The following is an 18,497-nucleotide window of genomic DNA, read 5'->3' on the forward strand; positions in this document are numbered from 1 at the left end:
ACATGGTGCCCAGAACTGAATACAATATTCTAAATGCCGTCTTACACAACTGCAACATGACCCCCCCCTCCCCCCCAACTTCTATACTCAATACTATGACTGATGGAGGCCAATGTGCCAAAAGCCTTTTTATCTGTGACTCGACCTTCAAGGAACCATGCACCTGCACTCCTAGATCCCTCTGTTTTGCAACACTCCCCAGAGGCCAACCATTCACTGTGTAAGTCCTGCCCTTGTTAGATGTCCCAAAATGCAACACCTCACATTTACTCTGTATTAAATTCCATCAATCCCACTGGCCAATGGATCCAGATCCTGCTGCAATCTTTCACAACCAACTTCACTATTTGTAAAATCACCCACTTTTGTATCATCAGCAAACTTGCTAATCTTGCCCTTTATGTTCTCATCCAAATCATTGATGTAGATGATAAACAGTAACGGGCCCAGCACCGAACACCACTAGTCACAGCCCACCAGTCTGGGAAGCAACCTTCCACCATCACCCTCTGCTTCCTTCCATGGGGCCAATTTGCTATCCATCCAGCTATCTCTCCTTGGATCCCATGCGATCGAACTTTCCAGAGCAGCCTACCATGCAGAACCTTGTCAAATGCCATACTGAAGTCCATGTATACAACATCTTTAGCTCTGCCCTCATCGACCTTTTTGATCACATCTTCAAAAAAATCAGATTTGTGAGACATGACCTCCCATGTACAAAACCATGCTGACTATCCCTAATCAGTCCTTACCCATCCAAATCCTTGCGTAACCTATCCCTCAGAATACTCTCCAGTAACTTTCCAACTACAGATGTTAAGCTCACCGGCCTATAGTTCCCAGCATTTTCCCTGCAGCCTTTCTTGAAAAGAGGCACAACATTCGCCACCCTCCAGTCTTCCGCCACCTCTCCTGTATTTAAGGACGACTCGTAAATTTCAACCAGGGCTCCCGCAATTTCCTCTCTGGTTTCCCACAATGTCCTCAGATATATCTGATCAGGTCCTGGAGATTTGTCAACGTTCACGCACAATAGTACCTTCAGTACTTCTTAGACGGTAACACTGACTGTTCTCAAGACACTTCCATTGACTGCCCCAAGTTCCTCCGTTCTACTCTCTTTCTCCTCAGTAAATACAGAGGAGAAATACTCATTGAGGACTTTACCCATCTCCTGTGGCTCCACACAGAGATGGCTGCTTTGATTCCTGAGAGATCCCACTCTCTCTCTAGTTACCCTTTACCCCTTATGTATTTATCAAATCTTTTGGGATTGTCTTTAATGTTACCCACCAGAGCAATCTTCTGGCCCCTTTTTGCCCTTCTGATCTTTTTCATTTTACTCCTTGGTTCCCGAAACTCCTCCAGGGATGCACAATGTCAGCTCACGTGTAGGGGCCTCTACATACTGCTTAAGAAAACTCTCCTGAACACTTTTGAGGAATTGCATCCCATTTAAGCCCTTCACACTATGATTTTTCCAGTCAGTATTGGGAAAGTTAAAATCCCCTACTACAACAACCTTATTTGACCTGCAGCTGTCTGCAATCTCCTGGCATATTTGTTCCTCTAATGTAGACACCCTGTAGTACACCCCCAACAAGGTGATCATCCCTTTCTTGTTCCTCAGCTCCACCCATATAGCCTCACTAAACTAACCATCCGTCATGTCACCTCTGACCACTGCCGTGACATCCTCCTTAACCCTCCTCCTGTACCCTGGAACATTGAGCTGCCAGTCCTGCCCCTCCCTTTCAATCATGGCTACAACATTCCAGTCGCTCTTATCTATCCATGCACTAAGCTCACCTGCCTTACCCGTCAGGCCCCTTGCATTAAAATACGTGCAGTTTAAACCAACCGTCCATCCTCACTCTCTGCCTTTCACCTGCCTATTCTGTCCACTAACCTTTCCCTCACCACCCCTCCATACCAACTTCTAACCTCTCACGTGCCTCTATCCTGTATGAGATCTAGTTTAAACCCACCCGTGTCGCATTTGCAAACCTGCCCACCAGAATGTTGGTACCCCTCCAGTTAAGGTGCAACCTACCCCTTTCATACAGGTCACCCCTGCCCCATTAGAGATCCCAATGATCCAGAAATCTGCATCCCTGCCCCCTGCACCAACTACTCAGCCACATATTTATTTCCCCTATCTTCTCGGTCTTACCTTCACTAGCACGAGGTACTGGAAGCAATCCTGAGATCACTACCCTGGAGGTCCTGCTTTTCAGTCTTTTACCCAATTCCCTAAACTCATGTTGCAGAACTTCCTTCCTCTTCCTACCTATATCATTTGTGCCAACATGCACAACAACCTCCGGCTGCTCCCCCTCACTCTCGTGAATGCCGTGCAGCCGCTCGGAGATGTCCTGGACCCTGGCACCAGGGAGGCTGCACACCATACTGGAGTCTCGACAATTGCCGTAGAATCTCCTGTCCGCACCTCTGACTATCGAGGCCCCCACCACTATGGCTCTGCCTGATGTCACTCTTCACCGTTGAGCCTCAGCACCAAGGTTGGAATCACAGCCCTGGTTGCCACTCAAACTTGACAAGTTGTCCGCCCCGACAGCTCCCAAGTGGTCCATGATAACCTTGAAGGTAGAAGCTTAAAGTTAAATTCAAATTGCATGTTTTGAGGGTGAGGGTGAATTATAGTCAGAGAAATGTCAGTAGGAATATCTTTATGGTGTAGCTGGCAGTAACAAATGGGAATTACAGGGGTCAGTATTTATTCTTCAGCTATTGATAATGTCTCTATGTTTCAGATGAGGGAACTCGGTTTATCATTTTAAAATTTGTCGGTGCCACTGTAGTGGTTGGGATGGAGAATTGAGCGGATGATTCAAAGACGTTTTGAGGCAACTTCGAGAGACTGTAACTGATCAAAAACATGGCAGATGCAGTATAATGTGGATACATGTGATTTTCCATTTCATCAGGAAAAATAAGTTGCATTTTATTTAAGTGAGGCTTATATTGGGGAGTGTTGTTATGCAAAGAGACTGGTGTTCTTGTACATAAGTTACTGAAGGCAAATTGGAATGTTGTGTGATGTTTTGGTCACCTTATCAAAGAATGCAACAAAAAAATTACCAGAATAATTTCTGGGATGACAGGACTTCCTTACGAGGAATGTTATCAGAACTTGCAGGAGTTGCTGAACTGGACAGATTGGATGCAGAGGGAATTCTTCCATGGCCTGCGGTTTCTAGAATTGGGCGTCACCATACCAGCTAATAGGAACAGAGATTTAGGGCCCGGATGAGGAAAAATTGTGTGATTCTGTTTTGATTGAGCTTCTCATTAGCGATGCAATGGTGCTAATTTTATTTCTCATGATGCTTGTTATTCGACCAATTTCGCACACTTATAGCAGAAAAATCTATTACCCGGTGAGTCATAAGGAGGTAAACATCAGTAATAGAATGTTAGCTGGTCCACACTCATTGGAATCACTGCAGTTAGCCTCAATATGTGTGAACAAGATGTGGGGGGGGGGAAATAAGTATGTTCTAACTTTTGATTACTGATTCTTTAAGAATACTAAACAATGAGATTTTCGGTAGTCATGGAAGTCAATAACCTTGGAAAAAATAGATAGTTTCAAAATATTTTCAAGTTCCCCTCAGTTGTGTGGCAGGAATGTCAATAGGAGCTCGTAGAAATGTTCTCTATCTTGAAACATCTGATTGGATGTTGATGTAAATCGAGTGTTTTAATTGGGATAATTGCCAAACATCCTGTTGAAATTTCATTTGTAGTATATTTACTCTGAACATTTATCAAGTATTAGAATGCCTGATAATGGTTCAAGGTCAGTATACTACATATTATTTTGCTACATAGTAATTACTTTTAATTTCACTACAGGATTTGAAGCCATGCAAACAATAAATTCTGGAATGGCTATTTAACCAATTCCCTTAAACGTAGCTCCAGAGGAAAAATCTTGGATAAAATAGGACTGCTGTTCATAAACACAAAGCTTAGAAGTAGGAGATCAGTCCTTTAGCCATGTTGCAATATTCAGTGACTTGAAGAGAAAATCACAACTTTGCAAGATCTTATTATTCCTGAATACTACAAATATCTAATGACTGAGATTTTGTTCAATAATTTAAAAAAAAAAACAGATTCTGGAATTCTATTCCAGCATTTTCTGTTTTTATTTGAGATTTTGATTAATTGCTTCCAATACTTTTCATTATAGCGCATTGTATTCTGAAGAAAATTAATCTTGGGATAATTTATTTATGAATTATAACTAATACATTTGATGTAATTACTGCATAAGGAATTCTACGAAGTAAAGCATTTAGATTTGGTATTACATAGGTTTCCTGAAATGTTACCACTTTATTACTAGGTGGTGGTGAAAAAGATAAATTATATTGAATCTTTTTTTAAATACTATATTTTAAAAATACTACACTATAAACATCAGTTTAAATCAATGGATTCGTATCTGATACTTGACTAAGTTCATGGGTATAAACAGGTAGCTTGAAAACGTGTTTATAAATGGTCTATTAATACTGTTTCTCTTTCAGCTTACAGATAGAGATTTTTAAAACAATGAAATGGGTTATTTTTTAATCACGTGCTTTACAGAGAAAAGAAATCCAGCTTGCTATTTTGTGTGCATATTGTTGTATTGTGTAAACTTGTGTCTGTAGCTCTTAACTACTAGTTCTATGAAAGCCAAGTGAAACCGCCAGTGGCTTATAGATACCAATGGCTAAGAGCTTTGAATCATTGTTGTGTTTTAAAATGCTGTGTCATTGTTTGCAAACTAAACTTTAAGTAACTGTATTGTCTGTTAGCTGCTGAAATGTACCCATGAGCAAATCCACTTCTTTCTCTCCATTGTCGTACTTTCCCTATGATCTGTCCCTGTGTTCTGCTCCTTTCAGTAAGGTCTGGCAGGAGAGGAAGACGGCGAGTATTTAGTCTTTCAGAGGCTGAGAGTCGTGGCGGACACTGGGTTTAGGCCTCCAGGCAACAGCTCACACAGTGCAAACGCAGGCAGGTTTATGTTACATTCCCCCAGCCTCTCATCATTTAGTTTATTCATCAATATCCTTATAGTCTATTTAATTGATCCCACACCAAGTAACCTTTTAATGGCATGCAAGAATATGCGTATCATTGTAACCATAATTCTCAAAATTGCACCAAAATATATAAACCGATAACAGGTGCCTCTGTATGTGGGAGAGGAGGATTTTTAAAAAACGAACAATATATTTAATAAAATATATAAATATTAATTAAAGACCCATTAAAAGTGAATGAAAATACTGCAGATGCTGGAAATCTTGATATAAAAAGAAGAAAAAGTACTGGAAACCCTTGGCAGTTTGAAGAAAAACTGGGAAAGAATTCCCCGTTCTGACTGAGGGTCTCAGACCTGAAACATTAACTCTTTTATCATTTCACAAATGCTGCCTGACCAGCTGAGTGTTTCCAGCATTTTAAACTTTTACTTTAAAAATAAAGGTCCACCTAAGGCTACAATTCTAATTGTTCAGGCATGTCATGTGGGGAAACCTTAATTCATTGAATTCTTTCAATTTATTGATGTGATATTAAATAAATGACCAACATTGAAATGTATTTATTGTTTTAAAATAGTTTCATAAATGTTAAAAGTTTGGGTCCTTTTAAAAGTTTGCTGCACTGGATCTGAGTAAATTCATCTACATAACACTGAAGGTGGAAAGCCCATCAAATTTAGCAGCACAAAACTGCTATTAATTATTTCAATCAATTTTTTACCTAGCAGTCTATCATTTGTGATTATAATTTGGAAAAGTAGGTAGTGAAACTACTTTCACTGCAATTAGATGATTGAATGTTTTAAATTGCAAGGCTCCCTGCAATTCAAATCAGACAAGGCAGGATTAGTTTCACCCCTAAATTTGTGCAGAATCTAAATGAAATAAGGTAATGACTCTTCTTCCATTTTTCATTACAAAATCATTAAGAGCTATCAGCAATCACATTGTGCTTTTGCTCATCTTAATCTTTCTCGAGGTTTTTTAATGATTATTTTTCTGTATCTCATTTAATCAGTCAATTGTAACGTCATTATATTTTAAGGAAATTTTTAAGAAATTACTTAGCAAAAATGAGTAGAACAAAAGCAACCCAAGGTATCTTTCAACTCAGTAAAACAGACCAAGATGCTTCACAGAAGCATTATTAAAGAAAATATTACTAAAAGCTACTGATTGTTAACAATTAAATCTTTTGCACCTCTGGCCCTGTTAAATCTCCAAACATCCTTAATATTTTTTGGTATCAATGTTTTCCCAAAAGAAGGACAAAAACAAATAGTACAAATAAATTAGCTTTAAGTAACTTTTCCATTAGATGGAAGAGAGTATTTGTTTATTCAACTAACCAATAAATTATAGATAAATTGGCTTATCAACAAAGGGATTAATCTAAATACTGAAAGGGTTATTTTTGCTGCTATTCTTCAATTTTCTAAAACATGAAATAATGAGCAGAAATCATCAATCTTCCTCCATGAATAATTTTTCAAGTTAATTAATACATATCATAAACAATAATTTTCTGCAAATTAAGGGTATTGGTGTGGACAGTTTTAAGTGGAGATTTTTATGTTCAAACAAAATGAAAGTTGTTCTGATACTTAGCAGTACAAGTTTATCCCAGGGCTGGAAGAGTGCATTTAGGAGATTTTAAAATATTTTTTACTCACTAAAAGCAGAAGCTATAAACATTTGGCCTTGGTTAAATGCTAGCTCATGCAGCGGAGAGGGGCTGCAAAATAGATCAAATGGTGCAAAAAATCCAAACAATACAGTGAAGCATTGGAGATGGAGGGGAGATACTGTACTGATTATACAATTACCAGCTAGTGAGTTGCTTTCTTTCCAGCCCTGGTCCGTCCCTATTTAATGAATTGGCTTTGGATACATCATTGAATTTAGTGATTGTATCTCAGTTTTTATCATTCCATCAATTAGTTTATACAGCATAATTGTTCCACCTTATTTTACTAATAAGTTAATGTGAATTCTGTTTGCTTAAATCTTTCTCTAGATCTATCTTTATTTACCTTTTTGCCAACTTCATCTTTCATCACACTTCAAACCTTTCATTAGAAACCACAAGAAATGCCTTAAGTATTATACCCAGGCACCAGATTTTATTTTCTTTGAATGCACCCTACGATCTGGCTTCAAGGTATTTTAACTGTTTTGAATGAAGCATTTCAAGTAATGTATTTGTTTCTTAGCAGAACAGTTCCAAAAATAAAATGATTGCTATGAATAAAGTTTATTGTAGGATTTATCAGTGTAGAATTAATCCAAAACTGGAAAAATGTGTCCTCAAAACTGACCCATTGCAGTTTCCAAAAAGATACCCAAAACATGAGAAGTTATTGATTTGTTCTCTTTGGATTCAAGTTAGCATAATTGTTAATCCTGGCACCTCTGTAACTATTTGCTCCTTTCTAATGGAGGCATTGGAAAATTGGATGTAAATGCAGCTTGACAGTGGGTTACAGTTGTGCAACATGCTCCATACCTTAAGTAGATAGAATGCCCTGCCTTTGTCATTTTTTGTGGTTAGTTGCATTCTCCAACACTCCAATGTGGGCAAATGTGCTTTTCGTCCTGCCGTTAAATGTATAATATGCATGCGGCTCTGCATGGTTCTAACCCTCATTCCCAACATTGTATTTTTGCAATAAACAAACTCTATATTTGTTGCAGGCACAAAAGATTGCAGATGCTGGAATCCTGAGCAAAAAAACAAACTGCTGGAGGAACTCAGCGGGTCAGGCAGCAACAATGGAGGGAAATGGTGGAGGAAGGGACCCAACCCAAAATGTGTCTGCCTATTTCATTCCAGCAATGTTACTTGACCCTTTGAGCTCCTCCAGCAGTTTATTTTTACCCCTTTAGTTCTTGTACTGTATCTCCAGCATTATTGCCAACGTGATTATTTGACTGACCGATATTTGTCTGACGATTGTAGCCACAATTCACGAAAAGTTATGTTGTCACTGGCACGTCAGATTGAAGAGAATCCCAAAGCTTTTACACATAGATTAAAAGCAAAATGGTAACTAGGGAACAGGTAGGACTACTCACAGGTAAAGGAGGAAATATATGCTTGGAGTCAGAGGATGTAGGTAAGGCATTAAACAAATACGTTGCTGGGTATTCACCAAGGAGAACAACAAGGAGGATAGTGAGATCGGTGTGGAGTATACTAATATGCTAGAGCATTTTGTAGATCAAGAAATAGCTGGTGTTATGTCTTCCTGAGAGCGTTAAGGTGGATAAGACCCCAGGGCCTGAAGGCATTTATCCAAAGTTATCAGGAGAGGAGATTTCTGGGGCCTCGACGAATACTCCTGTATTCCCCCTAGCTACAGGTGATGTCCAAGAAGACTGGAGAGTCACCAATATTGTTCATTGTTTAAGAAGAAAAATAGGGATAATCCATTAAATTACAGGCCGGTGAGCCTCACATCAGTGATTGAGAAGCTTTTGGAGAAGATTGTTAGGGATTGGATTTGCTCACATTTGGAGAGAGTGGGAACATTTAGCATGGCTTTACCTGAGGAAGGTCATAAAATTGATTATGTTTTGCTTGGAAGTGACAAAGGCGATTGATGAGTGTAGGACAGTTGATGTTGACTACATGGACTTTAGTAAAACTTTTGACAAGTTCCCTCATGGTAGGCTAACGGATCTATGGTGTCTTTGTTGTCTGGATTTGGAACTGGCTAAGCCATATGAGACATAGGGTAGTGGTCAAATGAAAGGGAAAATATACAGTTAGTGATAGGCCCCTTAACATCATTGATATACAAAGGGAATAGAGAAGTGAAGGAATTTGATATGTTTGCTTTCATTAGTTGAGACATTTATTATAAGGTCAAGAAGTCATGTTGCAGCTTTATAAAACTTTCGTTCAGCCACATTTGGAGTATTGTGTGCAGTTATGGTTGCCCCGTTAGATAAGCCCTATTACTAAACTCTACTGCTTGGATTTGAGGATAATAGCTATGTAGAGATTGGACATTTTCAGCAACATCTGAGGCTGAGGGAAGAAGACTTGATCGAAATTTCTAAAATAATTAGAGGCATAGATAGGGTAGACAGTCAGAACTTTATTCCCAGGATGGAAATGTCAAATACTAGAGGGCACAGCTTTAAAGTAAGAAGTGGAAAGTTTAAAGGAGTTGTGCTGGGTAAATTTGTGTACACAGTTAGTTAGATGCCTGATCCGTGCTCCAGGAGAGGTGGTGGAAGCAGTCACAATAGTGGCATTTCAGATTTATAGATGGTCACAGCGATATGGATCACATCGGGCAGATGGGATTATTTTAATTTGACGCCAAGGTCAACATTCATTGTAGGCCGAAGGCATTCCTTTCCTGTGATGTTTATGAATTTGGTAAATTCATTTTAAATCAATATTTCATGAATTCATTTGGAACTAAGTAAATGTTACAACCAATGATCATTCTTATCACCTATAGCATTCAAGCTATCGATGTCAATTATTACATTTTTTTTCCAATAAATTCAATTAACCGAGTCTATTCTGTCAAATACAATATAACTTTCTCAGGCAAAGTAGTGTTTTAGTTTTATATTCTAATAAATCTTCCACAAAATCAACCAGACTCCTGTTTTCAGATGGACTGCAATAACCAACAATCAAAATATCAACAGTGCCATTAAAATAAATCAGATATTAGTGAAAAATTATGCCACACAATTTATAAAAATTAAAGAGGGGAGAACCCTTAAAGGATTTGAAATTTAATTTTGTAGTCTTAGTTTTATTTAATATTTGATCTCAATAACTAATAACTTTTCTGCAAGTTAAAATTTAATTTTTCCCAAAGTAATTTTTGAGACTGATTAATGACCATTCCAAGGCGATAACTCGTCAACCTAGATGTTACGGGGGAGAAAATGCCTTATTATTGAAGCTTGGTTTAGTGTTTCACTGAATTTGTTCCCTTGCACAAACTAACACGGTTGACACTGTAACCTGGTCTGTGCAACCTCACAGAGCACTTAGTATTATTGTGAATCTCTACTAAAGTCACACCTTGAAGTTATGGCGAAATTCAAACTGTATTTTAATAAAGACAACTGCTTGGGGAGCATGCTGACCTGGTGTCACTCCCACATCATCGAGCCTGTGATTTCTTCTCTACGTGGTTCAATATGGAGTGAACCATGGAAGCAATGTGCAGATTATGCTGGGGGAAAGCTGGGGCAAGCAGTGTGGCCATTCTGCGTTGAATTGGAGCTTGACACAATCAATACCAAGAATTCAAAAAATCTGCAGCAACAGGATGGGGTAGAGCCTGTTGTCAGTCACCCCTCCTTGCCCTCTTTTTGTTTGGCTTCATAGCCCATCCCCGCTCTTGGATTTCTGTATGGGTTCCGAACTCAACCTCGTTGGCCTTGACTTGATTCAATAATGTGACTTTTAATCAACGTTCCCTCAAGGAACTTTGATTGTACCAACTTTTGTGAAATGGTTTACAGATTGCAATAAAATGTAGAAGCCTGGAGGGAACATCTAATCAATTTTTTTGATTATTTACACACTTGCAGACAAAACATGACGCTTATCCTTCAAGAATTTCTGGCAGCACACTAAGCATTCAGTGTACATTATCTTATTTCGGGAAAATAGATTGGTGGATGCCGAGTTTCTGTGTATTTTATCTACTGTGCAACACAGCGATGGTGAGAACACAAGTAGAATCTAGCTGAGGAAAGGGACATCATCATCAGGCCAATGGTCTGGAAAAAGGAGCTGAAAATAAAGAGCATATTTCACGTAAACGAAAAAAAAAGGCACACCAGTCTTAATGTAAAACGTCAATACTTTGCTATCCATTCACACATTACTTTGATCACTTTCATATTTCATCTCACCTCTGTACTGTTGCTTTTCTTAGTTATTTTTTTTCTTTTGCCTTGCTGTCATTAATTTTGCCTTTTTATCTTTCAGGCACAGACAATGTGAATATAAAATGAAGTCTTATGAGATGAGAACATAATTTAAGGAACATTTTATAATTGATTTTCTTTCAGATGAAAATCTTACAAATACAGTTGATTGTTAAGAACAGGGCACTTAAATGTAAAGAATGGGAATTTTCCAGTTTTCCTATTAAACGCTGAGCTATTATATGTTGGTTTCTCAAAGGTTGACTGTCATCTGTCTCTATTCTAGTAAATTAAAAAAAAAACAACTGGGTTCTTAAAATCCATGGTTGGTAAATACTCACCAAGTATACCAAGGCATAATGGGGGTTCCTACTTTAGCTGCCATAGTTACAATGTAGAATGGGAATCCAAACTTATTCAAGGGGGCTTCTAAATTTTCAGAAATGTTTTTCTGAATGGAAGTTTTGTATTCAAAGCTATAAAATGTCTTTCTTTAATAATAGATGGACCTGAACTTCAAGAGCAGTCCCATTTGACTTTTCCTGACCAGGTGGAATTTGTCAATGAAGCCCATTTTTCACCTCCTACAGCAGAGGGTGGCTCGAGTTGTTACCATCTGCCCAGCAGTACTGAGCCAGAAGCTGCTAATCTGGCACCAAGTCTGACTCCAGCCCATCAGCCAACTATATCGCTTATTTCTGATGACAACACAGATGCATTGAGCGTGGAGTCACTAACACTGCTGCCACCAGCTGATGCACAGCATATCCGGAGTGTGAGCACTTTAAGCCAGACATCCGCATTATCCGAGTCGAATGGGATGATAGAAAATGAGGACAATAATCGGCAATCTGAAGTATCCGAGTCAATGCATGGAAGGCACCATAACGTTTGAAACATCTGGGTTTGTGCGGTGAAACAGGTCTGAACAGCAAGGAAATTAAACTTTTAGTCCAAACACAGATGAAAAAGAAAAGCCTGTTACTCTGTGAAGCCCACAAATTGCTTGTAAGTTCCTCTGGATTCTGGAAGTGGGGAACCTTGCACATAAGTTAGTCTACAGTTCCAGCTTTCCAGCTGAAGAACATACTTTTATGTACAGCTTTTCATACTAATCCCATGCATCAGTCCAGCTTGTCACTGACTAGGACTGAGTAGGTCAGACCTTGGTTTTATCTGCCCTTTTCAAGGGATTTCAGCAAAATATGTACAGCAGAGGTGTGTCAGTTTTTCAGCCATGTATGTTATATTACTGACTACACCCAACTGAATTCATTTGATGGAACAAGTTGCAAATTTAACTTTATTTTATAAATTACCCCAATATAAAATACAAAATTTGCAAATTATGAAAGGAACATTAAATAAAACCACAAACATCCAGCACCAATCTAAAATTAGATGCACCAAATAGATCTGCTCTGCACATTGTTATTAATTCAAACAGATCTCAAACAGATTTTATAAATTGCATTTACATATTTGCAGCGCTTTCATTTTTTTTTTTTTTTTTTTTTTTTTTTGCTGTGTTAAAAACCTGTAAACAAATTTTATTAAATATAAATGACTTCCACAAGATGATACGGAACGGGAATCCAGTTTTAATATTTGGCTCAAGTGCTGGCTACCTTGGAAGTTCTCGATTTAATGAATTTGCTGGTTATTTATTCCATTAATTTATGAATCTGCTCTGACAGCTACATAATATGTACATTTTGGAAATTGCATAAGGAAGCCAATTCAAACCAGCACTATATATTCTGCACGCAAGTATTTTAACGCATGATAGATGAAATGGGCATAGGAATAGCACCGAGGGAAAGACAGGCATCTCAGAGAAGGAAAATGAGAGGGTGTCTGCCTTCTGTTGTGTACTTGGTTTGGTCACGCATTTTACATTTATTTTTCAATTTATGAGGGCCTCTTAACCATGGATGGGGTGAGAGATAGAATAAATTGGGAAATGTTTATTGATTAAATCAAAGCCATCCACATCACTAATGGCAGCACATGGAAAGTAATAGTTTGTAAATATAGTGTGTTTTTCCAGACATCCTCAGAAACTTGGACTTTTGAATTAATTTATAAAATGTATTATTAACCTGCCTACACTTAGCTTCTCACTAATCCTTTTGGTTGGCAAATGCACACAGTTTATTCCTCCCATTGACAACCAATTGGCTTCTGCACAGTTTCTTCAGTAACATCTGCTCCATTTGTATTTCAATATAGATCTGGAGGAGAAGTAAAGTCACATTATCAGAACTTTAAAAAGTTGACTATAAATTAGTGGTTTCTTTGTCTGTTGGGTCTGACTTTGTTACATTACTTACCATTTTGATATGACAAAACCAAAGTAAAAAACAGTATGTCTAAAGCACTTCTCACTTACAGTAGGTGGAACAAAATAGGCAAACTGGAAAAGCAATTATTTTCAAATAAAATGTAAATACAAAATTGACCTGTCCACAAAATGAATTGGTGGGCCTGATGTTGGATCTGAAGTCAGGCAATATATCCAATTAAAGTTAGTAAAGAAGCAGCTACATTGTATGCATTCAGAAATGAATTATTAATTGTAATATTTTGACTTCAGTGTCTGGCTGTGTTTCAGTAATCTGATATATAGTATAAAAGCTGAATGATTCAGTACTGATCTTTAATACCAGCTTCCTCACTCTGTGGAGACACTGATATTTATTGTAATAGACTTGTACATCTCTTGCTGCTCACACTAGATGGGTTTGACATCATAAGATGAGCTAACTATGCTTGTATTTTTAAATGTTGTTCTTTGAAACATACCACAGTTTGGCTCCTGCTGAATCCACTATAATATGATCCATGAATACTTATGATTAAATCCTTCACTTTAATACTGTAACTGAGTATCGAATGCTGTGAAAGCTAACCTGATGGTTTTTCTATTCAATATCTTTGTGACTGGTATCTGGCTGATCTCATGTGGAAATGGATGTCACAGGTGCAGTCAATTGGACTAATCTCCTTACAACTGTCGTTCTCCAAAGTATTAACATATAGATAAAGATTACACAGTTAATAATTATTTCATCGGGTAGATCAATTGATTTTGTCATGATATTGAGTCTACGGGCCATCTGAAATGAGCACCATGACACAATGTCCTTGCATAATTTCACTCCAAGGTCATGACATTAATCCACAATTTAAAATGTTATCCTTATGCACAATATAAATAGTGATGTACTTTTGCTTCCGTTTAGTACATTAGACCATCAAAACAGTAATTGGCGTGAGCAGTGAATATCTACCTAATGTTTCATCAAAAACGAAATAGAACAAGTTAAAGGAATCGGCTCCTATTCAATATCATCTGCAAACATTACAATACATTCACGTTCATTCCACAATTTCATACATGCTGGACAGCCAAGTTGGAACTATATCAATTTCATCAGAAACTAACACATACATTGACAAACTTTCATTTCATTGTAAAATACATCATATAAAGAATTTATAGAAGATGTTGCAATGTTCTTAAGGAAGGCAGATAACAGAGACCAAGGTCTATCTAAATATTCAACCAAGAAATAAAATCGTATAGTTCTCTTAGCAAACAACAGGGATCAAATATAAGTTAAACGACAAGTACAGTAAATTAACTTTTCTTTTTAAGTTGCTTCCCATCAAAGCTGTTGACTTGTTAACAATAATTCCAAGTGTCCGTTACATTTGGTTCTCGCGATCCCTGCCTGCACCTGGAATAACAATTACTTCTACCAATAATGTTTTTAGCAGCAGGTTACAAGGATATTGCATGTAATTTAAAAGCACTGATGTGAATATTAATTTCTAACTTGCTGGTAACCAGTGGAAGAGGAAGACCTAAATTTGTTGAGGGGGGGAATCAATTTAAAATAAAGTAGTTTTGGAGAATGCTATGCAGGTAAATATTCAGTACAAAAGTAATGTGCTGTTTAATATTTCAGTTCTCGTGGGGATTTGGCATGGTGGCATGCAGCACATTCATTTTGTAGAACAAGCCAGTCTCGATTTCAGCTGCTCATCAAGTAGCTTGTCCATTGACATTAGGTAATTCATAGCATTGTGCAGATTGAACCAATCATATAAATTCATATTCACAGAAACCCCAGCTGGCTATGTGAAATGTGACATGTTTCTACTGGTCAAAAAAGTGCATTGTCCTGCTGGTAGAATACTGATGAACACAATCACTTTCAGAGATTGACATGTGTCATGTTCATTCATGCAGGTCCCCCCCCCCCCCCCCCCCCCCCCCCCCCCCCCAACCTCCGTGTGCTTGCAAAAACTTGGTGTGTCCTGAAGTTGCAACATTTGTGTTCCTTTGCTGCTTTGACTTGTGCTGTTTAACAAACGGTGCAGAAGCAGTGAACAATGTACGGTGTTTCCATCGCAAAGGCAGTATTAGTACAGTATATGGACTTGGTGTACTGAACATATTTTCTCAGCTCAGAGAGTTTTGTATAGATTAAAAAGATCATTGTAAATGAAAATGAAACATTGTGTGTCAATTGTGTAAAAATGAAACTTTCTGTATTTAAGATTAAGCAATACTAAGATTATCTACATGAATGCTTTCTCAATCCCTAAATTAGTGAACACCACATTAGGGATATGTAAACTAAACTGTAAATCATGTGTATATTGGGAAATGTGGGTTATGTTTTAACTAGGAAAATTGCTTTGTTTGCAAATGTGGAGACTTGCTTTCCATATGAAGGTTCCTTTCAGACATGCTTTTGTTTGCACCATGAGCTCAGGTAGCACAGTTAAAAGTTATGTAACCTGGGTATTTCACAATGCTCCAAGGGACAGAACAGGAAAGTGCACAATGTAACCTGTTTGTCATCTCCACAATGGCAATAAATATAAGGTTTGTTTTGCATTTCAAATGTGTTTAATCTTTACTCCACATTGGGGGAGCTAACTCATGAAACATTAAGAACGCTAAGCCTCCTGTCTGGTCCAGTGACAGGTAATGGGTGTGAAGGGACTCTCTTTAATTCACCAAAATGCCTGTTGGTTTGAGGCAATTTAGTTTCTGAAGTCCATCCTTAAACTTACAATGTGAGTTGATGAGTTTGATAAATCATAACCAATTGGCAAGTAAACTTAACATCAGTTCACAATATTAATTTGCCTTAATAACGATAAGCAACACCTGCAACGAAAACCGCATCAAACATAAGCTTTAACCTAAATATTATCAACAAGAAGCAGCTAATTAGTTAGGGTTGTTAAAAAGAGATTCCAGTAAAATTAGTGGAAATATTTTTGCCACCTAATTTCACTGTTGTCTTCCCTACTCACGAAATGGGATATCAGTTTGTGACGTGAATTTAAAACATGACTAACTTGCATAAACATATGTATAACACACTATAGTGCTTTCTGTGTTTACGATGTGTCGAATCATTTTATAAATTGGGAGGGGAGGGGGGGGGAGATGTCTCGGAGAAAGATAGGGATTGAGTTGGCAGTCTTTTCAGAACTATTAGTACCAAAACTGTTTACCATGGCAGCCATCCCACCCCTCCAATTCCCAGTGGATCATGGGATAAGTTTAGAAAATGTGCATTATATATCAGTGGATCTCTCTACAAGTAAATTTCTACCATTCACTGACAAAAAAATGAAGGAATTCAAAGCCGGGTTAAAAAAAAAAAGGATTTTAAGAAATATCTTTCAAGAGAAGGAAGTAGAGTGGTTTAGAAAATATCCAGATTCCCAAGCCGAGACCAGTAACAGCATAGAAGCCAATAGCTGCATGAGGCCAACTGGGAATCTTGCACAAGCAGCAAGAAAAAGGGAAAAACAGCTTCCGAAGAAAGTTGAATGGTGACGACTAAAGGGCCTGTCCCACTGTACGAGGTAATTCAAGAGTTCTCCCGGGTTTTCCCCTGATTCGAACTCGGAGAATGGCCATAGCGAGTCCGTCGGAGTTCGTGGATGCCCCGTCGTAGCGGCTCGTACGAGTAAAAAGGAACAATTTTTTTCATCACGGGTATTTTTTTACTCGTGGACATTTTTCACAGTGTTGAAAAAACATCACGGATTTCCCGAGTACCTACCGTTACTCGTACGAGCCGCTACGAGTAACGTCAATGTGGGATTTCTACAAAATTACACCACTTTTATGATGGGAATAGTGAAAGAAGAGGCAGCAATGTGAGTCAGCGCATGTTGAACATTACATTTTGTTGATCATGTTACCTGATTCATGGGTGAAAAAATTACAAAGGTTTGCTTTTTTCCCCTTGTTTGGAATTGCCATAAGTGACACCCATGTTATAATACAGTATCATGATCTACAAACATTCTTACTATGAAATGTATCAGTGTCGGCAATGTTTGTGGAGATTTCTTTACTCAAGCAATTTTCTGATTACCCCACCCCAACCATCACAACCTTCTCCTGAATCCTCTGAGACAATGTTATGAGGTGGTCACAGGGGAAAATGGTGCACATGAAACATTTATTATTAGATAAAAGGTAAACACAAAATGCTGGGGTTACTCAGCAGGACAGGGGGCATCTCTGGAGAGAAGTAATGGTTGGCATTTCGGGTCGAGACCCTTCAGACTGATGTCCGAGGAGTGGGCGGTACTGAGATGAAATGTAGTCGGAGACAGTAAGACTGATGGGAGAACTGGGAAGGGGGAGGGGATGGAGAGAGAGGGAAAGCAAGGGCTACTTGAAGTTGGGGAAGTCAATGTTCATACCGCTGGGGTGTAAGCTACCCAAGCAAAATATGAGGTGCTGTTCCTCCAATTTGCGCTGGGCCTCACTCTGACAATGGAGGAGACCCAGGTCAGATTGGGAATGGGAGGGGGAGATAAGGTGCTGAGCAACCAGATGATCAGGTAGGTTTAGGCAGACTGAGCGGAGGAGTTCAGCGAAATCGCCGAACCTGCGCTGGATCTCACCGTTATACAGGAGCCGACCCTTGGAACAGCGGATACAGTAGATGAGATTGGTTGAGGTGCAAGTGAACCTCTGCCTCACCTGAAAAGACTATCGGGGTCTAGAAACGATAGGGAGATGTCGGCGATGGTCCAAGTATTGTTTGATAAAATTGTATATTGTTAATTCTTCAATGATTATCATTTTATGATTTCATGTGATGGCACAGTATGGCTGCCTTACAGCGCCAGACACCCATGTTCGATCCTGACTGCAGTTGCTGGCTGTACAGAGTTTGTGCTCAAACATTCCTAGACGAGCAGGTTTGTAGGTTAATTGGCTTTTGTAAATTGTGTTTAATGTGCAGAATAGAACTAGTTTATGGGTGATCATTGGTTGGCAGACACGGGGGCTGAAAGGCCTGTTTCCATGTTGTGTCTCTTAACTAAACAGGTGACCGTCTACCTGCTCAACCTCTCCAGCTAAAAGGAAAAACAAAAAACACCACGGGAGACTGGTGACTAAAATTAGAGCACATGGTATTGGGGGTAGGGTGTTGACATGGATAGAAAATTGGTTGGCAG

At 38.5% G+C, this 18,497-nt stretch overlaps 1 protein-coding gene across 6 annotated transcripts in view; it reads left to right on the forward strand.

Moving 5' to 3' along the window:
* Positions 1-16,408, forward strand: part of clec16a (C-type lectin domain containing 16A) — a 178,826-nt gene extending 162,418 nt beyond the window's left edge. For 3 of the 6 annotated variants that reach the window (XM_055651763.1, XM_055651762.1, XM_055651765.1), the window contains one exon: positions 11,486-16,407. In XM_055651763.1, the coding sequence (XP_055507738.1) occupies positions 11,486-11,877 (392 nt within the window). In that variant the 3' untranslated portion in view covers positions 11,878-16,407. Of the gene's footprint in view, positions 1-11,485 lie in introns of all 6 variants that reach the window. The other 3 variants (XM_055651761.1, XM_055651764.1, XM_055651766.1) reach the window with 2 other exon arrangements.
* The last annotated feature ends 2,089 nt before the right edge of the window (positions 16,409-18,497 follow it).

This window comes from Leucoraja erinacea, chromosome 20 (genome assembly GCF_028641065.1).
Source record: "Leucoraja erinacea ecotype New England chromosome 20, Leri_hhj_1, whole genome shotgun sequence".
NCBI classification, from domain to species: Eukaryota; Metazoa; Chordata; class Chondrichthyes; order Rajiformes; family Rajidae; genus Leucoraja; species Leucoraja erinaceus.